This window comes from Geospiza fortis, unplaced genomic scaffold, assembly GCF_000277835.1.
Source record: "Geospiza fortis unplaced genomic scaffold, GeoFor_1.0 scaffold16, whole genome shotgun sequence".
In the NCBI taxonomy this organism is placed as follows: domain Eukaryota; kingdom Metazoa; phylum Chordata; class Aves; order Passeriformes; family Thraupidae; genus Geospiza; species Geospiza fortis.
The window spans coordinates 5,051,176-5,078,796 of record NW_005054302.1 but is presented as its reverse complement, the minus strand read 5'-3'; the positions used below and the strand labels follow the sequence as shown (position 1 = coordinate 5,078,796).

The window sequence follows — 27,621 nt, the reverse complement described above, 5'->3', positions numbered from 1 at the left end:
TGATTAAATAAAGAAATTGGCAGTTTCTTTGAACCAAATAATAGCTCTGTCACTTCTTAAAATAATACTGAAAAGTGTTGTTCAGCTGTGGTCGTGTAGCTTAAATGCTGGCTTATGAGGAACACCTGAGAAAATATTTTTATGTTAACTGTATAAACTGCAATCCTTAAAGACAAAGTAAGATACTGGTTTATTAACATTACTTTTTTGTTGTTTCTTTTAGAATAAAGGTTCACTTCAGTTTGAAGACAAATGGGATTTCATGCGCCCGATCGTTCTGAAACTTCTTCGTCAGGAGTCTGTCACGAAACAGCAATGGTTCGATCTGTTTTCGTAAGTCATTGTTTTGTATCTTGCATCCTTCTGTATGATAGGAGTACAGTTACTGAACTACTCCTGATACAGACAGAATTATGTGACACAGATTGTTTGGAAACACAGAACAAAAATACTATTTTAAGTTTTATTAAGTGTGCCAGCTTCACTCTAAATGTGCAAAAGTTGAGCTTTGCTGGGATTCAGGTCTTTGCAAATAGGGTGGAGAAAGAAAAGCAGAGCTTTTGACTTCAGTAAACAAGTTTTGTACCTGCCCACAAACTTCTTGTTAGAATTGGAGAGAAAATGTTTACTGCTGTGTCAGTAAATTAATATAAAGGCAGTTTGCTGAATGTTACATTATTCTGATTTGAATGGCTTTCTTCTAAAATAACTGAAGTAACAGGGTGGTGCAGTTTAACTTGAATTAACAGATTAATTTGAATACTTTTTTACCCTAAGAATGAAATATAAGAGTTTTCAGACAATGTTGGTATTAATGTGCTTTCTAGAAACCCTGCCATTTTCTTCCTTCCAAAAAGCAAGAAGCTGCTTTTCCAGAAGCTTAGGTGATAATTTTTTTGTGTGATTTTTGAAAACATGATATGGAAGTGAGTTACAAAAGAAACATCAGAAGTATATCTAAAATAATCTTTGTCTCAATGGAGTTATTTGCCCTCTAATGTAGTCATAATTCAAATCTGCAAACTATTCTTTTGCTTTTTAAAATCTGTCAAAATAGCAAGTTTTTTTTCAAATGCAGTCTTGTGGTACTCTGTCTTTATTGCTCTTTTTGATGGGGACAATGTAGTGACTTTTTACACTGAGTTTAATGTACCTGTCACATTTTTCTGCCAGCCAAGAGGAAAGGTAATCTAACATGTGGCTGGTTTTAGTATCTTACAATGTCTCTGCTGGTATAGTTAAGGTAAAAATTCAGTTCTGAGTAATTGCTTTAATTTTTAATAACTAGTTCAATAATTCTGCATTGGAATGAAAACTTAATATTTATTAGTTTTTTCTTGTAGCTGAGTTATTGAATAGAACTTAAGTAACTTCATGGCTAAATTAAAGTTATTGAGGGAAAGGATCCCGCTTCCCTAGATTTATATTTTTGGACAGTGTTCTTTGTTAAGCTTCTTAATAAAAATGCAAAATCTGTAGGTGTCTTCTACATGCCCTGTGAGTATAATTATCTGGTACTGCTTTTTTTCACTGCTGTCAGGAAACAATGACATTCTAAATGCAGTAACACCTTTTCTGCCTGTGAATGTTGTGTAAGTCTCACCAGTTGGGTTAGACCTCTGTAAACCTTGGCCCAGCACCTTTAATCTGTGTCAAAGCAACTTGTGAGTTTTGTCTTTTCGATTAAACTGAAAAAGCTGCTTTTGTATTGAAATAAGTGTATTGATTTAATAGGAACAAAGTGATAGCTTCAGATTATAGGGGTGCTTTTCTGCAGAGATGTGGCCTTGTTACTGAAAGGTGGAAGAAGAGCCAGAGGATGGTAATGAGTCAAAAAAAGCTTGCTAAGCCATGTTATAGATGATACATGGTTAGGACTGTAGCTTGCTTTATTTAGTCTTCAGTATGGAAAGAGTAGGAGTTAAGATACACTTACTGAGCTGTAAGGTAGGAAAAGTTTCATTTGAATGACAATTAAAACTCAGAATTTTGCTTTGCAGTGCTGTTTAGTAACTTTTCTCCAGTAGTGTTTCACTTGAAAATGCTACCACTTCCATGAAATGTTTTGAGTGATCTTATTAAATGAATTGAAACATTTTTTAAATCACCTGATCCCTCAGGGTTCAAATTTCTCATGAGGACGGTCTGTTGCCTTTCTAGAATGTTGTAGTGCTTGGATTGTGAAACTGTCAGGGAAGGCTGCATGTTAATGATAGCATTTTAGGATAGCATGGGCTGAGTAGTAATGCTGTTATTGGCAAGTGATGTCAAAAAAAAGCTTTAAAAATTGCCCTTAATTCAATAAGGATTATTGAATAGGTACTGAAAATAGAATTGCCTTACACATCTTCTTGACCATAGCCTTCTCCTAGATAGGTTGCAGTTACTTGCTTCCAGGACTTTTCTTAAAGCTTCAGTCTCTTCCCCAAACATGCTTTCTCCCATGCGTCACTGGGATCTAGCTGTGTGTTGTTCGATAACACATATAAATTTCTTAGACATGCTGAAATTATAACTGTTAAAGCCTCATACATTACGGCATTAAATTTTGAGTAGCTGTTACTAAAAGGTGGATAAATTGTTTTCTAGAGATGTACATGCAGTGTGCTTGTGGGATGATAAAGGTCCAGCAAAAATCCATCAAGCTCTGAAGGAAGACATCCTTGATTTTATTAAACAGGCACAAGCAGTAAGTTATTAATGTTTCATAACTTTTATTCACATTGTTAGAAAAATAGCCAAATAATTCTGACTTTTGTTGGATCTAAATGCATTGCTTTTTTGTTTGAAATTTTGTGATGTTCTGGAGATCGTAATTACCCTGCAAATTTCTATTGACAAAAAGAAGAGCCTTGAGCCCTGAGCCTGGCTCATTGTTTTCTCACAGTGCTTAAAGCTGGGATGGGCAGTGATTTTTATGGTATATTTAAAAAAAATAAAACACAGCATTATTTTTGTTTATCCAACAGTACTTATGGAATTTTCTTCTGCTTGAAAACTTCTAAAGGCAGAATTTTTCATAAGAAGTTACTGTCTGAAAAAAAAAGTCTATATAGCTTCAGTGCTATTTTGACATGTTCATGGATGGTTTTAAAAGAAGCCATATGTACAGTGTACTACAAATATCTGTGCTATCGACTCAGCAAGCTCAGCTGTCCAGTTTTATGGGCTTCCCTCCAAATGAGTGGCACTGTCAATAGACTCAAAGGAAGTTCTTGTGTTTGTAACACATACTTACAGAAAACATCTTTTGCTATGAGGGATTTGAAAGAGGGAGTTGTGAAATAAAAAAAAAATTCTAAAGCATCCTGTGACAATGGTTTAGATGGTTTAGAAAGATTCTGTACACTTTTATTTTATCCTTTTAGTGAAGTGATTTACACCACTAAGGCTTTCCTTCAAGGAAAATAGTTTTTTATAGAGGCCTTTTTAAAACCAGGCATATAAATGTTGTTTTTTAAGTTCCATAGCTTACCTGCTTACATGCATAAATGCCATGCTGAGCTGAGGCCTTTTGATGTGGTTTGTGTTGGCTGTTATTTGATAGACAGGTTTTATTTTTGGCATTATGATAGCCAGTGTACAATGTAGCTAAGTTTGCAGGATTTAATAAAATATAGATGTTAACTGTCTGTCTGGGTCTAATGAAAGGTTAGTAGATGCCATTGAATCAAAATGTGTCAGTGTACAGAATATAACACAGGCCTTACAGGTTTATGTTGATTTAATTTTTTTTAATATGGTTGTACCAGCGCAAGCCTTTAGACCAAAGATTTTAATTTTTTACTTGCACGTGACTTAAAAAGAGAAAAAGAGGTTAATTTAGAAAATTTGAACTTACTGTGTACTTTTTTACTGCTGTCTTTTTTTGCCCTTCAGAAATGACTTGTGTGACATGGGTTAATAACTGATTCAAGAAACCAAATGGCACTTCAATATGTAGACATCCCTAGTCTGATATATGTGTATATTTGAGTTTTATATGGGGAGTTATTTTCAGCATAAACAGAGCCTATATTTTGTGCATAAATTGATTAATAAATTCCCTCCTCTGCTCGCCCCACCTGCAGAGAGTGCTGAGTCACCAGGATGATACAGCTCTACTCAAAGCCTACATTGTGGAGTGGCGCAAGTTCTTCACCCAGTGCGACATTTTGCCCAAGCCCTTCTGTCAGTTAGAGATCACTCTGATGGGCAAGCAGGGCAGCAACAAGAAGTCCAACGTGGAAGACAGCATTGTTCGAAAGGTGAGCGAGCTGTACTGCCAGAGAGCTTTGTTGCACCAATCCTAATTGCCTAACTGCTGTGATGCAGCAGCATTAGTAGCAATCACCAAAATTAACAAATTACACAATGGAGTATAAGGGGGCACATTGAGTGATGAGGATTTTGATAAGAGCATCCATTACTAATCTTAAAACTTGGCAGTGCTTAGATGAGATGTGGAGTTTTTTATAAACTATAGATACATTACTTGAATACGGAACTTTCTTGTTGGATAAATGCAATTTAAATCCATCAGTCTTTCTCTTCATGTAACTTTGGTGTTAGTTGAGTTTTTAGTTTTGTCTAAGACCATGCCTGCCAAATGGTGAATTATATTTGGGTGTTTACCTCAAAAGTACCCCGATATAGCAACTCCTGACACATTGTATTTCTGGAAGGTTACTTAACTGATTATGAAGAACTGTAGAAGTAATGGGGGATTATGGAATGAATATACGAATTCAAGACTGACTCCCTTAGCAGTCCAGTTACATAACGTAATTTTAAAATGTGAGCTGAATATGACTTTTATAACAAGTTCAGAGCAAGATCAAGCTCTGACATAGCTGAACTGCTGTGTAGGACCTGAAAATTACATTATAAATTGCGCAATTTCTGTTTCTGAGGTCTTGTACTTTTTTGCATAAACTTAGGTCTGCATGTACCTTTCTGAGAGTTTTTTTTTTCCCTGATATGCAGCTCATGTTAGATACATGGAATGAATCCATATTTTCAAATATAAAAAACAGACTTCAGGACAGTGCAATGAAGCTAGTTCATGCTGAAAGACTAGGAGAAGCTTTTGACTCCCAGCTCGTTATTGGAGTTCGAGAATCATATGGTACGTCTTGCACACACTGATCTGTTTCCTCCTCACTTTATTAAATGAATTTTCTTCATACAAAGTTGGCAGTTGTGGTGGTAGGGTTGGAATTATCTCTGCATTTTGTATTGATTTTTTTTTTGTTGTGCTTGTTGATACATGATACCGGTTAAGTTTTGTTTATAATCTTTAGCTTCTAAGTGATTTACCTGTGTATCAGTTACTGCAAAATCAATGTTTTCAAAGAGAAGAGTACTTTCTGACTTTTTGAGGTTGCGCATATAACTGTACAGCTGTACAACAGCAGTATATCTGTACTCCTTTGTATACTGTTTCTGATTCTTTAGACAGTTTGAAGAAATGCTAAATAGACTACATTTAAGAGTTTGAGTCTCTCTTCATTGCAGAACAGATCTGTGTATCTGAAACTTCTGTGATATTTCACCATTGCCTGCTACTTTTGCAGGCTTTCCAGCCTGTTGAATTAAACTTGTGGCTAATACTCTTTAAGACAGCTTTTTATATAAGTCAAATTCTAACTTTTTTTAAAGCATATTCCATTTAATGACTATTCATTTCTCTGTAACAGTTGAGAGGAAAGTAGAAACTCTCCTTCAAATAGTGCAAAGCACTGCAATAAGCTTACTGTCTCCATTCTTGTAAAACAGGGAAAAAAGTCTGAAATGGAGACATTGTGATTTCAGGAACAGTGTCTAAGAGAAGCTTTTTGCTCAGTCGGGTGAAGAACTTTTCACTTTATTAGGCACTATTCTGAGCTTTTTTATTCCTTCCTTACAATTTTGCAGTTGTATGTGTATTTATGGTTACCAAGTTTGAATGTCTGAAGTGCTGGAGCTAAGTATGAAACTTTTTTCCAGTTTGCCATAGTTGATCTGAATGTTTCTGGGAGCAAAGATTGGCCAAATTTGGTTAACTTTGTGATCAGAGGCCATTTATCAGATCTTTTAAATTGTTCAATGCAACCTTTTAATACAAGTCTCACTCTCTCATTGAAATTTGCTTATTATTAGCCACATAGATTTCCAAGACTTGAGAGTAAGTTTGGACTTTCTCTTTGCAGTTAACCTCTGTTCTAATCCTGAAGATAAACTTCAGATATATCGGGATAACTTTGAAAAGGCATATTTGGATTCAACGGAGAGATTTTATAGAACACAGGCTCCTTCTTATTTACAACAAAACGGTGTACAGAATTATATGAAATATGTAAGTAAAAATTCTGTTGTAACTTTGTACTGAACGTGTTAGTACTTTAAATGATTGCTGTTCTACTTTTGCACAGGCAGATGCTAAACTAAAAGAAGAAGAGAAAAGAGCACTACGATATTTAGAAACAAGACGTGAATGTAACTCTGTAGAAGCAGTGAGTATAATGTGTAGAAAAATTGTGTATTTCCTAGTTATATAGTGTTGTAGTTTTTAGTTTTGTGTTACAGTATCATTTGATAGCACTAAATTGGAACTGTTTATTTTGTGTTCGCAAACCATAAATTATTTGTTGCAAAAACATGTATTACTTTCCAATCTGGTAATCTACAATTTCTGCAAATGTTTAAATAGCACATGTAGATCAAAAGTTAAAACTGAAAGGCAGGTTTTTATTCAGATTGGCTTTTGTTCTTTCCTTTTCAGTTAGGTATGGTGGATTTTTCCCTATGGTTAACAGTGGATGAGAATCATGTTTGAAAATGAACTATCAAATCTATTTGGCAAACGACTTCTCAGTGCTCATTTAGAACACCTGAAAGAGTTATTGTTCATTGCAATCAAAAGGAGCAATAGAAATTTTATTAAAGCTGTAGTATATTTCCTCTTAGGCTGAAATATGACCATTTAATATAAAAGATGGGTTTTCTTTTTTTCCTTCCCCTTCTTCCCTCTTCAGCAATTTTTTTACACAGTTCAGATTCTAGAGGAAGAATGCAATGAATATGTCATAATTGTCTGTGTTGAAATTAGTTCAGGAAACAGGTTATTTTAAATAAATACCTTTTAAATCTGATCATTTTTTGAAGTTGATGAAAATGTGCTTTACACCTTTTTTTAAGCTGTGAGTCATTCATTTTGCACAGGTATAAATTGTAGCCCATATAAACAGGCTGACAAAGGAGAGATGGTCCTGACATGTACAGGCAGTTTCTGTTCTAGATCTAATGCCTTGTTCAAGCCATCCAGCCTGGTCCAAATAGGGTATGCTGGAATGAGAACTATTCTTAGCTCTTGGATGTATACTTGGAAATGAAGTAGGGTAGTTACTGTTCCAAAAGTGGTGGCTCCCTTGAGAGAAAAGAGTCGACAGAAATACTAAGCTCCTTGATGGTTTGGAGGAGACTTTGCCACATTTACTAACCTAAACATTTTGAAGAAATATGGTTCCTGTGTAGATTCTACTCAAACTGCACATAGTTTTATGAATCAGTGAATGAGTTAATTATTTTTTAGAGCTAATTGTTGAGAACAGGTTAGATTTTGTGTCATGGCAAACTTGAGACACATCAGACAGTTCAGGTGGCTGCTTGAGCTAATCCTGTGTTTAATGTGTTTCAGCTCATGGAGTGCTGCGTCAATGCCCTGGTGACATCTTTTAAAGAGACTATTTTAGCTGAATGCCAAGGCATGATCAAACGAAATGAAACAGAAAGTAAGTGGAGCTTCAAGAGCAGTGCAGGGTGAACCCTGCATGAACTGCATAAAAATAGATTTGTGTGTAGATATATCAAATTACTGTTTTTAATAGAGGGTGGTAGTTTTTCATATAAAAATATTATTGCACATGAACAATCCCACAAAAAATTACCATCATTGATTCATATTTTTCCCTATCACTTTTGAAATTGATGTACACAATACTTTAACTTGAATGAGTGGATAGCTCTAGTCTTGTTTGAAAGAAAATATTTTGTGGTCTTTTTTCTTTATTTTTTCCTACACTTACTTGCATTATATTGACCAACTCTGGTAAATGCTCCATATGTCTTTACTTTGTCTTTGAGTACTCCACATACAAACATTTCCTCTTTGTTTCACCCCACTACCTCTTTACACCTGGGAAAAAAGTGAAACATCCCTTTTTATAAAGATTTTTTTTCTGAAAGGCAGGGAGAAAATTTTCTTATTCTGATTATTGATGCAGGACCTGTAGGTCAAATGAACAAATCTTTGCAAGCTCTTCATGGGGTTTTATAGCCAGTATATCAGTGTGAGTATTGAAAGTTAGCTCTGCATGCCTTTTGAAAGTTTTCAAAAGATTTTTTTTAATTCTGCTGCCAGAATTTGAGAAGTTAGTATGATAAAACAAACTAAATATGTCATTAAAATGTTGTAATTCAGATAGGAAAAAATGAAAAAAAGAAACCAAACTGAAATCACAGGTTAATTTTTCTTTGAGGTCTTGATATCCTGCGGCCAGGGAATATTTACTAATGTCTTCAGAGGTTTTCATTTCTATTGAAATGAGGAAACTGTTTTATGACTTAGAATATTATAGAAAATACTCACTTCTAAAGCCAGCATTTAAGAAAATATTTGACCTCAAAACTATGTCATACTGATCTGTTCATCTAGCAGCATGATTTCTGGCAATAGCCCAGAGCTAAATGTAGAAAGCAGTGAAACTTCTTATGAGTATATGTTACAGCCTTTGGGAGAATGCAGGAGGCTGATGTAAATACAGAGCTTCAGAAGGGTTCATCTGCCCAAGGACCTTTCTTTAGAAACCTGTTGAGCTATGCACAGAGCCCTCTCTTGTGGCTGTGTCTGCCTGTGGTTGCAGGGCACTTCCACTCAGTCTGTAAGAACTGCTTCAAATGTTTCAATGAAGGGTGCAGGTGCAGATGGCTGAAACGTAATTAAAGACTGGAGCTATGCATAGGAATGTATACATCTGATAGTGTCCTCTGCTCTGCTTTGCTTACTCATCTGACTTGCTGATATTATCTGCCCCAAAGAATTCAGTGATGTTTTCTTTATTAAACAGCACTGACAAAAAAGGGCTGTTTTGATGGAGATTTTTGGTTATGAGCTGGGCACATACTCTTACTGTGTTAAGTAATATTTACATGCTGTGCAAAGACAGGAAGGAATAATATTTTTCAACTAAAATCTATCAAAATGTCATAACTTGCAAACACTTTAGAACTGACTTTCTGTGTTTTTGTTTGCTTGTAGTATTGGGGAAGGGAGGCCTAAATTTTATTCCTGAAGTACAACAGAAATAAAAAGTATGCTTGGCTTTCATGAATACAGAATGAAAGCAGACTTTAAGTGCCCCAACAACTACAGCATTGATTTCTTTACTCTTCAGTGTCATAATATATTCTGAGAGAAGTTCCAGTAAAATACTCCTTTTGGTTTTGTTACTTTGAAATCTGTCTTTGAAGAATGATGGGTTTTTGGATTCTGCAGTCTTAGGGATGCACCTGGAGTCTTCCTTTGCTACTGATTCTTAAGAGAAACCACTGATTTTTTTTTTAATATTTATGGCATCACTACTGTACAGAAGCAGATGTAGAGCCCTTTAACATATATTTTTGTTTCTCTTTTTCTGCCCTCTTTTCCTCTCTCTTGCTCTTTTTAAAAGCCTAGATTAAAAGATCCAGTAAAAGTCGAGCTTTTTGGACTTTTTGTATGTAAAACAGTGCTGCCATTTGTTATAGCAGATTTAATTGCACTGAGAATGCCTCCAACTACATTTTTTTTTCTGGTTCCTGGAATTCAGCCCATTATGAGTTGTCTGTAGTACCATTGCAAGTTCTTATTCGATGTTGTTTGTAGCTTACATTCTCTAATTTGCTGTGTTATGTTCTAAAAGGATTTCTTTTCTTCTCTGTGCTTTTCTATTTGCTTCTGCAGCAGCTGTTGCGGTACAGATGTGGTAGCATATTTCATCCTCAGTGGTGATGGGATCTTGATGTTTGTTGCTGACAAAAGTAATGCAGAGGAGAAAGAAAAGGCAGGGCCTCTGACTTTTCCACTTTCACAGTAGACATAACGTTGAAGAACTAAGTGAATCTATAAATTTTGTTTTCTGACAAAAAAAAAGTGTCCATTTGTTCTACTTCATGAAGCAAAGTCCTTTGCCAAGCTGAGTTCAAATCTTTGTGGTCTCTTTATAACAATCTGGTGACCTTAATCCCAGTGTTCTTTGTGGACAGTACTGAAATATCTTCACAAAAGAGTAGACAAATAAAGCATCACATTTTGAAGTTTTTGTGCTGGTAACTTTCTGAAAAACTAAATAAACTCTTTGGGAAGAAGAGTTCAGTGTTTGCATTAGTCAGTTTTGGTTACTTCAGAACTTTGCAAGCTTTTATAAAACAAAGCATTGTAAGTGGTGTTGAAACATACACAAGGATAGGTGTGTTTGGCTTTAGTTTAAAATATAAAAATGTCTTGAATCCATACAGTTCCCTGCATAAACTCCTGTAGGCTTCCAACTGAGAGACATTCTTGCCAGGGATTCGAAGGCAATTTGTTAGAACCTGGACTTAATCCAAATTGGCATTGGTTTTAGGGGGGTCTTATTCAAGCTTGTGATACTATATGCGTTAGCATACTATATAAGATACTATATGCATAAGCAAGTATTACATTGCAATAAATATACCGGTTTTGCCTTCAAAAGAATCTTCTTGTGGGACCAGAATTAGAACAGTACTCAAGACATCTTTCTTTTTAAGATATGAGCTAATTATCCATTCTTCACATATTTCATGTTCCGCTTGAGACATGCCTAGGAGAAATGCAGTATATTTGGGTTTTGTAGATGTCTTTGACTGGTGCCTTCATCAGTACTTGTATCTTTCAGAGTTGCATTTAATGTTTTCACTGATGGATAAAGTTCCAAATGGCATAGAGCCTATGCTAAAGGATTTGGAAGAACATATTGTTAGTGCTGGACTTGCAGACATGGTAGCAGCTGCTGAAACTATTACTACTGTAAGTGTATTGGGTTTTAGTAAAATAACAACAGGAAAACAGCTTGCCAGAAGTTAAATAGTCACTCTTTTTGGGACAAATGCATGAATGGAAATAATTTTTAAGATTTTATGTTTAGAGATCAAATTTTGGTCTACTGAAAGTTTTAAATGTCTTTAGGATAGCTTTTTATTCTTTGTTTTCAGTTGTGGCTTTAAAAAGTGAATCTAATTTGCAGTAAAGTTATAAATTAAATGCATGGGTTCTTTATACAATACAATTATGCTGGAATCTTAATTTAAAAAGCCTAATCAATTTTCCCAGAGTTATAACTTCTTGATGAAATTTGAAATTTGCTTTCAGTCTAAGAGTGGTTGTTTAGTGTGGATATGATAAGGGTTTTTTCCCCACTGTACTTTTTCAGCTTTTTATCATCTTTTTTCTTCTGGGACTGGGAGGCCTAAGTGTCTGCAGCAGTTAGAATGTGGCGTTTGTCTTTTATTGATCCTTGAAAGCATCCTTTAAAATAAAATGTTACTGTATAGTATTAGAAAGTTACAGGGTTTTAAATTTTTTTTTCTATATTGGAAATACTATCCTGAAAGTCTGTGTTTAAGCCTACATGCTGTAGAGCTCTTCGATCCAGAGACTAAAGATAAAATGTAAATTCACAGTATGCAGGTTTTTTAGGGCACAGCATTTTTACAAATTAGGGAATTACATATATGTTCACACTGAATTCTGTGGAACCTTGGGTTTTTATTTGATTTTTGCCTCTTTAGGATTCTGAGAAGTATGTAGAGCAATTGCTCACGCTATTTAATCGGTTTAGCAAGTTGGTTAAAGAAGCTTTTCAAGATGATCCAAGATTTCTTACTGCCAGAGATAAGGTATGTATTTCTGCTGGTCTTTTGTTCACTGTAAGATCTGTTGCAATTTGTGTTATGATGTCTCCAAAACCCTTGTGTGCATTCACTGTTAAATTTAGAAGCTGCTATTACTCTATTAAATATGCAGACTAAAATATTGATGAAACTTACTACCAACTTAGGAGCTTTCAATTTCTGTTACAGTGCTGCATAAAGTTGCATATATTCAGCTTTGTAATGGTGTAGAGCACATCAGAAGATGACCTTTGTATTGAGAACCGTAATGTCTGATTCAGGAATAATTTGTGTTTGGAATTTACTTTGTATTTGTGTCATGACTTCAGATGTGCAACCTGCTCCATGGAATCCCTTGCTAAGTTGTTATTTGAAGGAAACTAGTATGTTAGTGGAAGAGAGGAAAACATCAGTTTATTGGGAAATTGAGTCATAGAATTTGAACTCTCAAACTGAAAATAGAATCTGCAAGCTTGGGGCTAATAAAAAATTTGAATTGATTCCATGTTACAGTAGTGTAAAAAGAGAGACAACCTTTGCAATTCATATGAGAAATGGAGTGAAGCACCAATAATCTAATTCTTTTTCAGGCATACAAAGCAGTTGTGAATGATGCTACAATATTTAAACTTGAATTGCCATTGAAGCAGAAGGGGTAAGCCATGTAAACTTTATGTGAATCAAGGTTTTTAAAATGTCTCTTCAAAAAGTAATGCTGTGTTTAAAAGGGTTTTGTGCTATTTGCATTATGGAATTTCAGATTGCTTATTGACCTCTGGTAAGACTCTCTTTGTGTGGAAGCAGATCAGTGAATAGCAGCCTGGTTCAACTTAAATTTATTTGTAGTATTTGGGGATCTGTTCTTTTAAACCATGAGTCAGTTTGTTAGCTGAAGTTTATAATGATTTCCTGGATTATTAATTTCAAAAACCTCAGCTGTATAACTCTGCCACAACTTCAGCAAAGGTCCTGGGGAAAAATGAGGCAGTAATCTTCATGGAAATAACTGTGGCTGATTAAGGTGTAACCATCCACAAGCTGTTTTCCACCTCCTCTTGTGCCAGTTGTGAGTGTGACCTGTCCAGCTGTTGCATTTTTGTTTCAGTGCAGGATTAACCAGGTTAGTTTAAACAACTTCCAGTAGATTAGGCAGACCTGCGTGACTCAAGAAGAAGGACCATGCTTACAGAGCCTGCTCTGCTAACTCAGCCAAGAGAAGGTAGCAGTCAGTTAATTGATTGTTAACATTTACCATGTGATGTGCCACTTGAGTAGGAACTTGTGTTTATTTAGGTGCTTGGGATGGCTTATATATAGTTTGTCGTCTGCTTTACTATGGAAACAAAGCTTTTGTAGCTGGGCTGCCAGCTTCCCTTTCCAATTGATTCTAGTTAGGGGTGGATGGTTATAAATATCTGTCCAGCATCTTGGTTCATATTCTGGGTTTGGTTTCGGATAATGGCAAGCCAGAATAGGGCTTACTCTTTCTCCTTGTATTTATTGGAGAAATGCTGTCACAAAAGACTGGATCCCTGCTTTGTATACTTTGCATAGGTGTCGGTAAGGTAGAGGAGTTTCTCAGGTATCTTCTAATAGTTTCCTTTCCTCTGAGACCATCCCAATTTATACCTCATTCAAAACTGTTTCACTCCTAAAGTGAACCCAGCCTAGTGGTTTCTTAGAAACCACTGTAATTGTGGTGGTCTTCTGTTCAGCATTCTTCTTCCCAAGCACTTTGAAGTTGTCTAGATATGCAGCCTGGTTTGAGCAGAATGAAACTTCATCTTGCTTAGTCTTCGGTAATAGCCAAAAGACTTGTGATCTGTTTGTACTTCAAATGGTCTTTAGGAGGGCAGAAGACATTAGCCTGCAAGCTGCTTCATGAATTAAAACAAAAAAAGGACAAGTTGTCTGAAGAGTGTTAGCCCTGTCTATACTAATTGATGAGAGGCTGAAATAATGAGCAAGAAAAATGGATTCCTGAGCTTGCTGTGGGCCCTTGGGTAGCAGTCAGGTTGGTGCTATCTGACTCTAGGAATAGGGATTGGTCTTTGCCATTTGTTTTTATTCACCAGTCTAGACAGAGGTTCAAAGCATGACCTGAGATTGATGAATTCTGAAGAACCCCAATCTGTCTACTGTAGCATCTTGTTCAACTTTAGTATGCATTTAATCTCCTAGCTGTTAGTCCATCCTTTATAGCTGTGATGAAATAATTTTATCCTGTTACTAGGTGTTAGATGGGTTGAGTTTTGCAGTCTGTGAAGTGTGGTGCAGGAGGTTGTTCTTGAGAACTCATTACAGCATACTGAGGAGATGAGTGAAACATTTCACTGTAGCATTTGTTAATTCTTTACTGGAATATTTCTTTCCATACAATATTTTGTTGTTTCACACTCTAGTTTCACCTGTATACTTCATTGTTACAGTTCTAAAATTTTAATTAGTTAAAATAAGCTGTAGAAGCTTTCTGAAAGTGCTTGGCAGTATTTATTCTTTCAAGAAGAAAGGGTGTTATCCCTAATTTTTCATTAGTTTAACGACATATAAATTCACCACCAGGATCCTTGCCAAGAGGATCAGGAGAGAGCAGTCTGTCTTGTTAACAGTGTGACTACTCCAGAATAGCAGGATGCTGTATGGTTGGAAGAAATACTGTTCTTCTTTTATCTAGTGTTGGATTGAAAACACAGCCTGAATCCAAATGCCCTGAGCTTCTTGCTAATTACTGTGACATGTTGCTAAGAAAAACACCACTAAGCAAAAAACTAACCTCTGAAGAAATTGAAGCAAAGCTTAAAGAAGTGGTATGTTTTTGCTTTTTATTTCACAATTATTCTGAAGAAGGAATTTATTTGGTTTAATTTATTTCCTTATGTGGATTGAGGCCTTGATCTTCAAAAGCAGTTATGTGATAGTAAAGAAAAGAGTTTATTATGTTATGAAGTGTGTGTGTGTGTTTAAATATTGTAAATCATTCAGTGTTTCATGTCTCCTGTGTTGGTTCACAAAATTGGTATATTAAATTAACGCCTATATGAGACTGTAACATATTACTGTAACTAATATTTGTCTAGAAAATAATACAGGGGATTTTCACAGTGTCAATGTCTTCTTTGATTTAAGATAATTTCTTGATGTTTGAAAAACTAAGAAATTGAAGGTGTGATATTATGAAACATTCATTGCTTCTGCCTATGACAGTATTAACTCAGTTGCTCTTAAGGCAATGTCAAGTAGCCTTTCTCTCGTCATAGTCTGCAGTGCCTTTAGATCAGCATTCAGACTTGTCTGGCTGACAATGCAAATAAATATATTTAACTCTGTTTTTGACAGCTTTTGGTACTTAAATATGTACAGAATAAAGATGTTTTCATGAGATATCACAAAGCTCACTTAACGAGACGTCTGATATTAGATATATCAGCTGATAGTGAAATTGAGGAGAATATGGTGGAATGGCTCAGAGTAAGTAGTATCACATCTTTCTTTGATTGTGCCTCATGCTTGTGATTAATTAATATTCCATTCTTAAACTTAAATATCTTTCTTACTTAGGTGAGTTTTATGTTTGATAGCAGGCCACTCAGGGCATCTTAATACTTCCCTTCTATCACAGTAATTAGTGAAAGTAAAACTCTTTGGCTCTTCTCTAGTAGTGCCAGTGACAGATTTTAAAATATTTCACGTGCAATTATCTAAAGGTTTCATATATTCCATATAAGCAAAATGCAGAATTACTTATTTAATTATGTAAATAATTTGAGATGCATTCTAATTTTGAATTTTTATGTAGATTAGAATATTATTTGCATGCCTGAAACATTCCTTCAAATTTCAGAACTCATGGATTCTTTAATGCATGCATATGTTCTTCAGCACTTGAATTTCTTTAAAATAATCACCATATGCCTTTAAGGCATAACTAAAGGCATAACTTATCTATGCAAAAACCCCTTTATATTGCATTGCGGATTCACTATTACTGTAAAGTGGTGATACCAGTGTACTTCTTTATGCTCTTTATTTATTTGAGCTTATTATTTTAAAAATAAAACTTTTTGTTCATAGGTTTCTATGTCATATTTACTGTTATGTTTGTTTATGTAGGAAGTGGGAATGCCAGCAGATTATGTAAACAAGCTGGCTAGAATGTTCCAGGATATCAAAGTCTCTGAAGACTTGAACCAGGCTTTCAAAGAAATGCACAAAAATAATAAACTTGCTTTACCAGGTTTGCTACTTTTTATTTCTCTTAGTGAAAAATAGCTCTGTTAAATCTTAGGTTAAAAATTACATCAACTGCAGGTTGAACACGGCCCTGTTGCCCCTCGATTGTCTGTAGACTCTGCTTTCTCCTGCAGTTGATACTAGAGCTGTATCACTCTGTGAGTTGTTTTGGGTTTTTCTTGTCAGCAGTCTCGTAGATAAAGATTCCCTTCTCTTGTAGACAAATTGCAAGCAGGGGCTTGAACTGGCATCAGCCAGGTGAATGGCTGAACTACCTCCTTTTATGCCCTCATCATTCTTCTAGTGCTCCATGCTGTGCTCCTCCTTCATCTGCCAGCAGGAGAGCTGGATGCATACTATGGAGGCCATAAATCATATTCTGAGATTGTTTCACTGATGAGAGAGGCTGAGGAACATCAAGCATTGGACCTGCCATGCTGAAAACTCTTGAGTAGTGCTTATAAGCATCAGCTGTAAAGCTGCACCAGTGTTTAAGGAGCTCTGCAGCAGCAAGAGAAAAAACAGGTTTTGATCAGTGCTGCTGGCAGAAAGCCATTGATGCATAGAGTGCCTTAATGTTTAAGTAGGTAGACACTCAGCAACTTTCTGAAAATTCAATCCTTCATAGTTGTGTTTAGAGTAGGAAAAAAACCCAAAACATTTTGGTTTAGCTATCTGTTATACCTGGAGATTATAATCATCCAATATCATCTTACAGCTGACTCTGTGAATATTAAAATTTTAAATGCTGGTGCCTGGTCCCGAAGTTCTGAAAAAGTGTTTGTCTCACTCCCCACGGAATTAGAAGATCTCATCCCAGAGGTCGAAGAATTTTATAAAAAGAATCACAGTGGTAGAAAACTCCACTGGCACCACCTCATGTCCAATGGAATTGTAAGTGTGTAGTTTTCATTATATCAGTCTTAACAACTGCACTCTCTGTGTATTTATAACAGTAAGAAAGCTTGTGATTCATACAGGCTTATCAGTAAAATTTTCGTCCTCTTCACAGATAACATTTAAGAATGAGGTTGGCCAGTATGACTTGGAGGTTACAACATTTCAGCTGGCTGTGCTGTTTGCGTGGAACCAAAGACCCAGAGAAAAGATCAGCTTTGAAAATCTTAAACTGGCAACTGAGCTCCCTGATGCAGAACTTAGGAGGACTTTATGGGTATATCCCTTTCTCTTGAAACAGATTGCTTCTTGATTTTTGTACTCTGAAGTACTGGACTAGTACTTTTAAAGCACAGTCTGATAACACTTTGAAACTGAAATGTGAACGCCTTTCTTGATAATTAATCAGTTGTAGTGCTGGCTCCTTGCACTGCTGCTGAGCACACACAGCCATTTACATTGACATGTTCTTTCTACCCAATGTTGCTTCACAAGTTACTTTCACTTTTGGAAACTGCAAGAACTTTTTGACCATATGCTGTCTAAAGCAGAGAGTTACAATTGTGTATTGTCAATTGGGTCTGGTCTAACTCTAGGAAATTAGTGACACGTGGTAAATGTTCCTTAAAAATAACTTCAATGTTTGCTTTAGCAGAGTACTAATTATTTAGCTCATGAATAAAGAGAGAAATCATGTAAGTCAGACTTAACACCACTTCTGTAGCCATGAGTTTGTGTGTTTTACTGCTTTGTATGATTTTGCTTACACTAACCCATTTCAGAAGGAGATTTGGTAAACTCTGTCCCCTCTCTGATTTTACTAGTTCCAAACAAGGCTATGTGGTTCCCTCACTACAGTCAGTACTGCAGTGAATTATGGTTGTAGAAAGTAGTTGTTTCCATTTAGAAAGTCTGGTGTTTTATTTTCATTCTTTCTCCCCCTTCCCTTTTCTCTGTAGTCTCTTGTAGCATTTCCAAAGCTGAAACGTCAGGTTTTATTATATGAACCTCAAGTCAATTCACCCAAAGACTTTACAGAAGGAACCCTCTTCTCGGTGAACCAGGAGTTCAGTTTAATGTAAGATGATGTTTGAAAAGTAAAATAACAATGTACTGTTTTATAACTAAAGGAATTCACTTTAACTTAACCTTTGTTCTTGAACCTAGACACATGCTTTGCTGCCCTGCACTCCCTTATTTTGGCAATAGTCATGCTTCAAGTAGGTGATTGGACTAGATGACCTCCAGCAACCCCTTCAAACAAATGTTTTTATAATTCTAATTTTTGTGAAATTAAATTTCTTACACACTTAGGGACAAAGTGCAAAATTGGAGGCTTTGCTATGTTCCAGTTAGCAGTAAGTCCATAAAATTTCATGGAAGACAGCCTGTAATCAGAGCAGTAGTGCTGTATTGATTATTATACACACATAGAAGTTCAGAAACACTGATAAGTTAACAAAAAGGAAGTGAAGCTGCTTAATGATGTGGTGTGCTGTCAAGAGCCAGGATTTTTGGTGTGGCTCTCCCCAGAGAGGAGTGTCTTTATTTCTGTGAGAATTGCAGTGCTCTTTTATTGATGCTTTGAAATCCTTCGAGCACAAGATAATACTAAGAGAGAATGTCTAAGTGATACATACTACATTCAGCGTGGTTTACTTGCTTCTGCTTGCCTCTACTCTCAATGTATATGATGAGAACTGGCTCCTTGCTAGGAACCTCAGATTCTGTGCCTCATTCTCAGCAGAAGCTGGACATCTGGATCTGTGGAGAAAGAGATAAGTGATGAATCTGCTTTCCTGGGGCTTAGTTTCATGCCCAGGGCCATAATGCTTATTCCTGTCATCAGGATTCTGAACTTTGGGAAATGATGATAGGACATGACAGAAGACACAGGCTGTAGAGAAAGTTTGTGGGTGACCACTGAGGAATGCCATCAGCTTTCTTTGTTGGAATAGCTGGGTTTTGTCCCAGATGGTTCTTTGATGGAATATTAACTATTCATATTTCCTGAACTTTGTTGTAAAAGTTTCCTCCAGAGAACCCTACATTTATATAATTAAATTGAAATATATTTTTCTGAAATTCTGTTGTTTCAGCTGCTGGATTTACTTGTAATGCTTCTGGCATTATTTAGGTTTCATTGTGCGGAGACATTGGCATTGAGTTTTGATCTGTCAGGCAGTTCTCACACTGCCTTAAGCTAATAACCTATAGGTACCTGATGTGCCATAGTACTTGTTGCTGCTGTAGTTCAAGTTTAACAGGAATTCTGTTAATTAATTGAAAGTTTTGGGGTTTGTATTTTTTTTTTTTGCTCACTTTCGTGCAATACAACTTTTTTCAGAAAAAACGCTAAAGTTCAGAAAAGGGGTAAGATAAATTTGATTGGTCGATTGCAACTTACTACAGAGAGGATGCGGGAAGAGGAGAATGAAGGAATAGTCCAGCTAAGAATATTGCGAACCCAGGCAAGTAACCTGCTGGAAGACTACAAAATTCACCTATTTCTTTTGTTGCGTTATCATTACTGTAATTTGTTGTATTGTCATTACATGCTGCCCACCATTGGATGTTGATGTATGAAATGGGTGCCTTTGAATCCCATTGGAAGTCACTTCTGCTGTATGACTCTAGATCCTTGTGAATACCTGATTCTGCATGTGTGTTCATGCACTTGTAGCTATCAGCCTCCTGCTCTGAAGTACCAGGTCATCATCTTCAAAGAGGACAAAGCAGATATTACGCAAGTGGTGAAGGCATATGGTGGTGTGGGTGGGTGATAGCAGCAGATTGGTAAAGTTGACTGACCCTGGCCGCCACAATGAATAAACAGCATTGTTGATCTTGAGATCTCTTTGGTCTGTATGAAGAGAATAATCTTGGAGGTGGAGTCATGCTGTAATAACAGTACTATGACTTCTCTTTAGAGGAGAAGTTGAAAAGTGCATCTTAGCTGTACAAACTGCATCTTCTTGCTCTGTGGTTGATAGTAAGCTGCTCATGCTAAATCTTTTGAGCTGACAGTTTTAAAAAAGCCTGAATTTTTTCAGGCATCGGGGATCATTACATACAATGGAGTCTCATTTTGCCTTCAAGTTTCAGGTCTGTTCTATCAGTCAGGTTGGATTGCAGGCCATGCACATTGTGAGTTGTACCACCTGATGTAACATGATGTAACCATTCTGGCAGCAGCAGTGTTAATGCCTGGTTGTACTTAGGAAATGAGTGAAATGTTAACAAGGTATATCACGAGTCACCTAGGAAACTGCAACTTCTGCTCAGGGAGTGAGTGAACATTTGGTTTTAGTGAGCAATTCACACTCTAGATATAGGATTAAACTGCTCCTTTGACTGGAATTGTCTTATATCTGTTGCATCTTGCCAGTGCTTCATTCTTTTCCTTTATCAGCTTCTTTGTAAAAGCAGTTCTATATAGGCTAAAAAAATGCAGCATATTTCTGATTTCTAAGGAAAAATACAGATTTCCTTGCTGTCTTGCCTTACCAGGAGCCTCCTATTAATGCTGTGTTCATTTTGTTGCTTCACCCAGACATTTAGAAATAATTTTTTTTCCTTCTTGTCCCCCACTAGGAGGCTATCATCCAAATAATGAAGATGCGGAAGAAAATTACTAATGCCCAGCTTCAGACTGAACTGGTAGAAATATTGAAAAACATGTTCTTGCCACAAAAGAAAATGATAAAAGAGCAAATCGAGTGGCTTATAGAGCACAAATATATCAGAAGAGATGAGTCGGATATCAACACGTTTATATACATGGCATAATTGGAGGACTCTGCGGGATGCTGAGAGCATAAATGGAAGGGTGCTTGGACAGACAGCTGCAACAGTTTGTGCTGCAGAAGGACTTGTTTTGACTTTCGTTACATATTAAAATCCCTGCCTTACCTTACAGAGGACTATATTTTGCCAATCTCATTCAGCTAGCATGATGGCATTCCCTTCATGTTGCACACTTTTAACAGCATGCTGTTTTGTGGGAAACTTGCATTCATGAAGAGCCCATTGTGAACTTTTTAAAGTAGATTTGATTTACACCCACCAGGAAGAATACAGGTTTGGGTTTTTAGATGACCAGTACTTGCACAAGGAAAAAATATTCAAATATTCATGCACTGAGGAACTGCTATTAGTTTTGTTTTGGGTTTGTTTTTTGTTTTGTTTGGTTTTGGTTTTTGGGTTGTTGGTTTTTTTTTAAATGCAATTAGGACTAGAAGTAGCACTTTCACTTTTGTGTTTTGGATCAACCGAGTAATGTACTGTCCATCTCTGATCCTTTTCATGTAATAACATTTGAGACACACAAACACATTCGTCACAACTGATACATATTTGTTACAGTTAAAACCTGTTTGCTAGAGCAGTGCTTCAATCTAGTAACTGGATTTTAATAATTAACACATTAAGTGACATAAAAGTAATTCCAAGTCATCGGTGATATTTTTCCCTAAGCAAGAGATCATTGTTTTTAAATTGTTTCCTGCAAACAAGTGGATATGTTATTACCTTAATTTGGATGGGTGATTTGCTACAATCCTTTTTGACAACGTAAAAGTTTCTTGAATGATACTTCACTCTAAAAGCAGTTTTCATGGGTGGGTCTGCTATAGGAACAGAAATATTAAGTGTATTTCCTTGTACATTTAATATTTATATTCCAAATATTTCAGTATGACTACATATATCAGGATGCATTAAAGAGTAATTTATGCACAACTCCCGCAGAAAGAGAATAACACTTGAAGATCCCTGTACTATTTCCTCAGTGGTAACTTTTGTATACATGCAAGGTTAATTCAATTGGACTAGTCAACATCTTTATATGAAAACCAAACCCTCTGCTTTCCATTTGGTAACTGGTAGGGTAGGAGTACTCTTCTAATGAAAATGATAAAATGCTAAGGAAAAATACCTTGTTCAGTGTATGTAGAGAGAGTGCCAAACACACATCAGGAATCTCAACTTCTTAATGTTACCTCTTCCATTCTCAATCATCTGAAGTAGTCATTTGGCACTGCCCTACTCTCTGCTGTTCAGAAATGTCCCAGCACGTACTGGAGTTGATACCATGAGTCATAGGAGCAGAGTGCCTGTCTTAGGACAAAGGTAAGTTGCGCTTTATTCAGTTCTGTATGAATATTTCTTCTATAAATTACAAGTGTGTGAAGTTATTTTTTAATTAACCAGTTGAACTATGACATCTAAAGGCCTCATCTTTGATGATGAAATGGGGAAGAGGATAAAATTAACTTTAGTCAAAAAAGAAAGCCTTCCAGTAAGTAAGAGGAGGAGTTTTACTTTCACATGGTTACGGTAAAGTATGCTGGAGGAGTGGTTTAAAAGCAAACTCTCCAAGAATGGCTGTTTGCACCCTTAAGCAGGCTGTGTGCTCTGTTACTAATGTAAAATGCCAGTGTGACTGCCTGAGAACAGTGTATATTTCGACATCTATTTGAGTAAGAAGTTTTTGGTAGCGAGGGTTTCATGACCAAGAGATGGAGAAATCAAGGCCTGGCCAATTACAATTGATGGAAATCCTACAGCTTGTGTTCCATGCTTTTATTGATACTCAAAAGTAGATGCTGTTTAAAAATGCATCTTTTATGTTGGCCTTGTGGTGTTGCAATTCAGAATCAAAAGGAAGTGGTGCTCTGTGTAGTTAACCAATGAAACTATTTGAACATTAGAAAACAAAATTCTAATAAAACACTTTGTGCTGCAAGACTTTCAGTCTTTGTAACTTTAAAATAATAAATATTTACTTGGGATAACTGGGGAGAACATGACAGTCTGAGCACACTCCTCAACATGAAAAATTCCAACCCTTAACCAGAGAAGAAAGGTGTGAAATGGTCACATGGAAAGAGCTGCCAAGGGGATAATGCTAATTTTTAAGCCATTGGTTTAGATTTGAGAGAGAAGTTTAAGGGACTGCATCTCAGATACAACTCTTTAGGAAGCTGGAATGTATGCAGAAAGGAAAAGCTTGCTAAAAGCTAAGGAGCTACACATTCCCTCAACTAATAGGTACAATACAACCTGATTGTTACCTATACATTTCTCAAAACCTGGGATGGAAATACAATTGGTAATGTGCCTATGACATGGTCATTTTTTCTTTAAATATATACCAGAAATGGATGTCGGGTTTTTTATGAAATCTAAGACAGTCACCAGCAGATTTGTTAAAGATGCAGAATCACGTTTAGCATCCTTCATCAGGTCACTTCACCAATATGCACTTAAAACTAGTATCACCTGGGGCACAGGGAGATACCTGGGGTAAGCTGTTCTTTTGGGGAGGGTAGAGTTCAGATCTAAATGAAAACTATTCTTCACTTGCAATATGGCAACAACGCACTTTTAAGGCTGCAATTTTTAGCTATGAATATATATGTCCAAAGACCTAGCTTAAGGAGGTGCTGCATCTGAAAAACACGTTGCCACACACACTGCCACGGTGAATAGCTAAGGAGTGAAATCTGGTGTAGAAAGGGCAGGGGGGAAGTCACTCTTAATGGGTTTAATTAAGAAATACTGTTAAATCTTTCTCTGTCCCAACAACTTGATGATAATCTCAATTTCTCAGTTTCAATTCTGAAGTCTTCCATTTTCCTCTTTCCACAGTTGGTGTCCCTAGCTTCTACTTTTACTCATTTATTTTTCGTTATGACTGTAATGCAGTTACATTTCCAAATGACAATGTGACTTTCTCATTTTCATCTTTTTTAAATTAATATAAATGTTCTGAATGTTCACATCTTGCATTTATCTGCATTGGGATGCCATTGTCCTGTAAAGTGCAAATTTTAAAAATACAATTGGCAAAAAGATTTGATAGTTTTACAGAAAGATTTGCTATCTCAAACTGTTTTCTATTTTCATCTAAATGACTGGGATGCTATCTTTGTAATTCTTTACGGTCATATTTGTGAAATAAACAATACATGAAAGCTTTCCTGTCATATACACTATATGTAGTCTGGAGTGTTGAGCAAACTCGGGTTCCTGAGTTGTAATAACTATCTCCGTATGGTATTTACAATTTTGAATGTGTGCCACTACCAAGATAATAATGCTGTACAATTTTGAATGGTGGTAGTTTCTGTATGGCAGTCCAGCTGAACTATTTTGATGTACTGCTTAATTTTTGAATTTTATTTTTTAAGTTGTATAATTTATTTTCTTGCAAAATAAAAATGTAATTTAAAAGACTACTCATTTAGCAAGGTATTTTGGTGTCTCACCCTACAAAATTTTTAAGTTGAATTCAGGTGCTGCTCCTAAAATTGCCACTGTAAGAAATTTGCCTGACTTCAAGTCCCAACAGATGTTATGATCAGAGTAATTAAAAAACAAAAGTGGAGACTTCCAGTTCTTCTCTTGGTAAAAATTTTTACGAATGTAGGATTATACGTAGAGCTATTTAGTCTTCCAAATTCTATTTAAAGATTAGCTGTAGTCTTTCAGTCAGTGTATCAAAGCCTACCATGCCAAAAGTGGCTGGGAATTGCCTAACTTAGTTTATGGCATTTTTAAAAAGGTTATGTCTCTGCAACTCACAGGGATGAACTTGGATTGCTGAATATTTTGGTTGATTTGTCTCTGAAGTTATTTACAAGGTGCGTCACTGAAAGTTACTGGTGTTGCCACCAGGACCTTCAGGGAGCTGATCCTGCAGTAAACCATGATGTGGGAACAGTCGCTTGCCTGAAGGAATGCTTTTAATGTAATGGCTTTTCTTCTATGATTGTTCTTGCCTTTTAATGTGAATCTCTTTTTACATTTCAGCTCCTTTCTTTAAGTGCACCAGCTAACCATTGGTGTTATGTGCTTTCTGGTACATGCAGAGTTTAGAACTATTTGAATGGAATAAACAGCTGTTTTTGAGTGAGTGCTCAGTACTGTGCATGGCAGTTGGCCAACTGGCAGTTCGTGTGGGAAGAGTTTTGATGGCAGGTTGCTATTATTTCCAAACTTTTTTCCCTCTATTAGGGCAATATATAGTCTTTCCCAATGATTTTTCAGGAGAAGTTGTTCTCTAGAAGCCAGTTATTGCAGGAGTTCCTTGGCTGAATCAACTCCTACCCCTGTAAATTGATCACTGTTTAGGTAGAATCATTGCCGTAAATACAAAAGGCTTAACCTGGTTCATTCTTCTAATAAAGTGAGAATGTAGTTTTCCTTTCTTCTTTGCTTTACCTGTCAACGTACAAACAGAGAATTGTTTAAGCTGGAAAAGACCCTTGAGTCCAACTGTTAACCCAGCATTGCCAAGGGCACCACTAAACCGTATGTCCCTGAGTACCACATCCACTAAGTCCAGGGATGGTGACTCACTTCCCTGTTTTACTGCTTGACAGCCCTTCCCATGAAAAAAAGTTATCTTAATATCCAATCTAAACCTTCCCTGGCACAACTTGAGGCCACTTTTTTGTTACTTGTTAGAAGAGACCAACCCCACCACCCTTGGCTACACCCTCCTTTCAGGCAGTTGCAGAGAGTGATGAGGTCGCCCTGAACCTCCTTTTCTCCAAGATAAACAACCTCAGCTGCTCCTCACAGCACTTGTGCTCTTGATCCGCTCCCTGGATATCTCAACATCTCTAGGTAGACATGGTGCCTGGCGTTTGATCCTCATTTATTTTAGTGATGGAGGTCCACTACGGAAATTCATTTGGATACTGTGCTTCAGCCCCTGCATGCAACCTTAAACACCTGTTAGAAAGAACAGCTGGAGTCACGAATGGCAGCTGCTGCTTCCCTCTGTAGATCCAGGGCATGGCCAAAGCAAATACCAGCTGCTGAGCTAAGCAAGAGCAGCACAGTGTGGCTTTTCAATAGTCTGTGATTGGACATCAAAAGTGACCTTGAAATTAGTACATCATAGTCATGGTGAGAAGAGATGATTAAAAAATTAAAGAATATCAGCAGGTTATATCCCTGAAAAAGAGCTTTATACCGCAGGAGTAAGGCAAGTTAAATGAGAATTTTCTGGGTTTTGTTCTACCTGTTTTCAGCATTACTTATTTCTGAAAAATATCTTCATCCAACCTGGATGTTTTTGCTATATGGTACATACGTATTTTCAGAGCAAAACCTTCAGTTTTTCCTGAGACAATATTTATCAGTTCCTATGTTATGTATGGTTTGAACTCGAAAACTGTCTCTAAATCAAAGGTCTAGACTTGACCACCTTAGAACATCAGCTACTGAGAGTCGAGGAAGCAAAGGAGTACAAATGCTTCCCTCGCCAGTGCCTGTCCCAATCAGCCTCTTGCTGCATGTCTGGAGAATCTTTGGATATATATGGAAAGCAAGAAGTATTTTACTTTTGAGAGCAAAGACAAAGTGAAATCCTCTCTCACAGAGAAATGAATGAGACGTAGAACAAAAAATCAATTGAAGTAGTTTTGACAAATGTTAGTCCTACAATGTGAAGATCAAATATAAAAAAAAAAAGTTAAGGTAGCAAATTGATGTTGACAGGTTGTTAAAATACTCTTGCTTTCTAGGCACTATATCCAAAGCTTGGTTCTTAGCATTTTTTCTAGTTTGGCGTACAAGTGGAAGGAAAGGTGCAAGCTCATTGATGTGACTGGCAGACCTCAGCTCTGGGGAATGCTTCATTCAGTTGTGTGTTACTGTAACAATATACTAACTCCTTCAGGCACTAAAAAAGTGGTTGAGGAGAAGAAACTAATCAGAAACAAATACAGAATTGCTTGTCCTAGACTCTGTGCTGCAGCACAATTCAGAGAAAGTCACTTTGTGTTTTGAACTTGTTCCTTTGAGATACAAAGCCGGAGACCGGGAAAGATCCAGGCTTTTCCTGGCCTAGCTCTGTGCGTGTTGGAGAGACAGGGTGGAGAGGGGCACTGTCAGGCTGGCAAACAGGTGTAGAGATTTTGTGCTGGCTTTCATCTACAAATCCAGGTTCAGAGACAAGAGAGTGTGATGGGAGAAGGCACAGTGCAGCAAAGACCGTGGGACCGGGATGGGCAGCCTGAGGTCAGCTGGGCTTGAGCCGGCAGCAGTCGCTCCGTGCAGGCAGCTGCCGGGACCGTTCTCGGCCAGGGATGAATTCTGAGCTAACAGTGTCAGGGGTTTATGCCATGGCCAGGCAGGAAGGGGTCTAGGGGGAGTTAAGTTGCTGACTCTTCTGAAAGCAGCACTCAGCTGCGGCACAAGGGCACGCCAGGCACAAAGCGTGCCGGGCTCAGCCATACTTGGCGCTTTCATCCCCACGGCCTTGTAGTGCGCAGGATGTTTCCGATACGGGATTAGATAGATGTCCGCGGCCCAGGTCAGCTTAACCTGCAGCGTGGGGCAGGGGAGGGCAGGGCCGAGGAGGGGCGGAGCGCAGCCTCGGGGGCGGAGAGGTCACACCCCCGGCGGCTGGTTCTTTTCCCGCAGGGGTCTTCCAGCTGTCTCCATGCGGTTCGCTACCAGTGATTTTCCTTCTCGGCGCGGCATCGCAGGCTGTCCACCCCCCGCCTGGCCCCCGGGCGAGAGGAACGCGCCTGGCGCTGCGGAACCGCAGAACCCGCTCGGGCGGGA

The 27,621-nt window shown here is 37.2% G+C and overlaps 1 protein-coding gene across 2 annotated transcripts; it reads left to right on the top strand.

Annotated features, from left to right (window-relative positions):
- The first annotated feature begins 215 nt into the window (after positions 1-215).
- CUL5 (cullin 5) lies at positions 216-24,278 on the top strand. 2 transcript variants are annotated; one of them, XM_031066020.1, is made up of 18 exons: positions 216-333; positions 2,590-2,689; positions 4,071-4,247; positions 4,966-5,107; positions 6,171-6,316; positions 6,393-6,473; positions 7,658-7,751; positions 10,917-11,047; positions 11,809-11,916; positions 12,501-12,565; positions 14,585-14,717; positions 15,247-15,378; positions 16,021-16,144; positions 16,859-17,034; positions 17,153-17,314; positions 17,997-18,115; positions 19,385-19,508; positions 20,632-24,278. In XM_031066020.1, the coding sequence occupies exons 1-18, from the start codon at positions 263-265 to the stop codon at positions 20,824-20,826; spliced, it is 2,280 nt and encodes a 759-aa protein (XP_030921880.1). In that variant the 5' UTR covers positions 216-262; the 3' UTR covers positions 20,827-24,278. The 2 variants fall into 2 exon arrangements, with proteins under 2 accessions (XP_030921880.1, XP_030921881.1); XM_031066021.1 differs by having other exon boundaries at positions 224-318.
- The last annotated feature ends 3,343 nt before the right edge of the window (positions 24,279-27,621 follow it).

Coding starts and splice junctions, on each gene's coding strand:
- CUL5 (XM_031066020.1), top strand. CDS start 263: ATGCGCCCGATCGTTCTGAAACTTCTTCGTCAGGAGTCTGTCACGAAA. Junction 11,917..12,500: donor TTCTTACTGCCAGAGATAAG/GTATGTATTTCT, acceptor ATTCTTTTTCAG/GCATACAAAGCAGTTGTGAA. Junction 15,379..16,020: donor ATATGGTGGAATGGCTCAGA/GTAAGTAGTATC, acceptor TTGTTTATGTAG/GAAGTGGGAATGCCAGCAGA.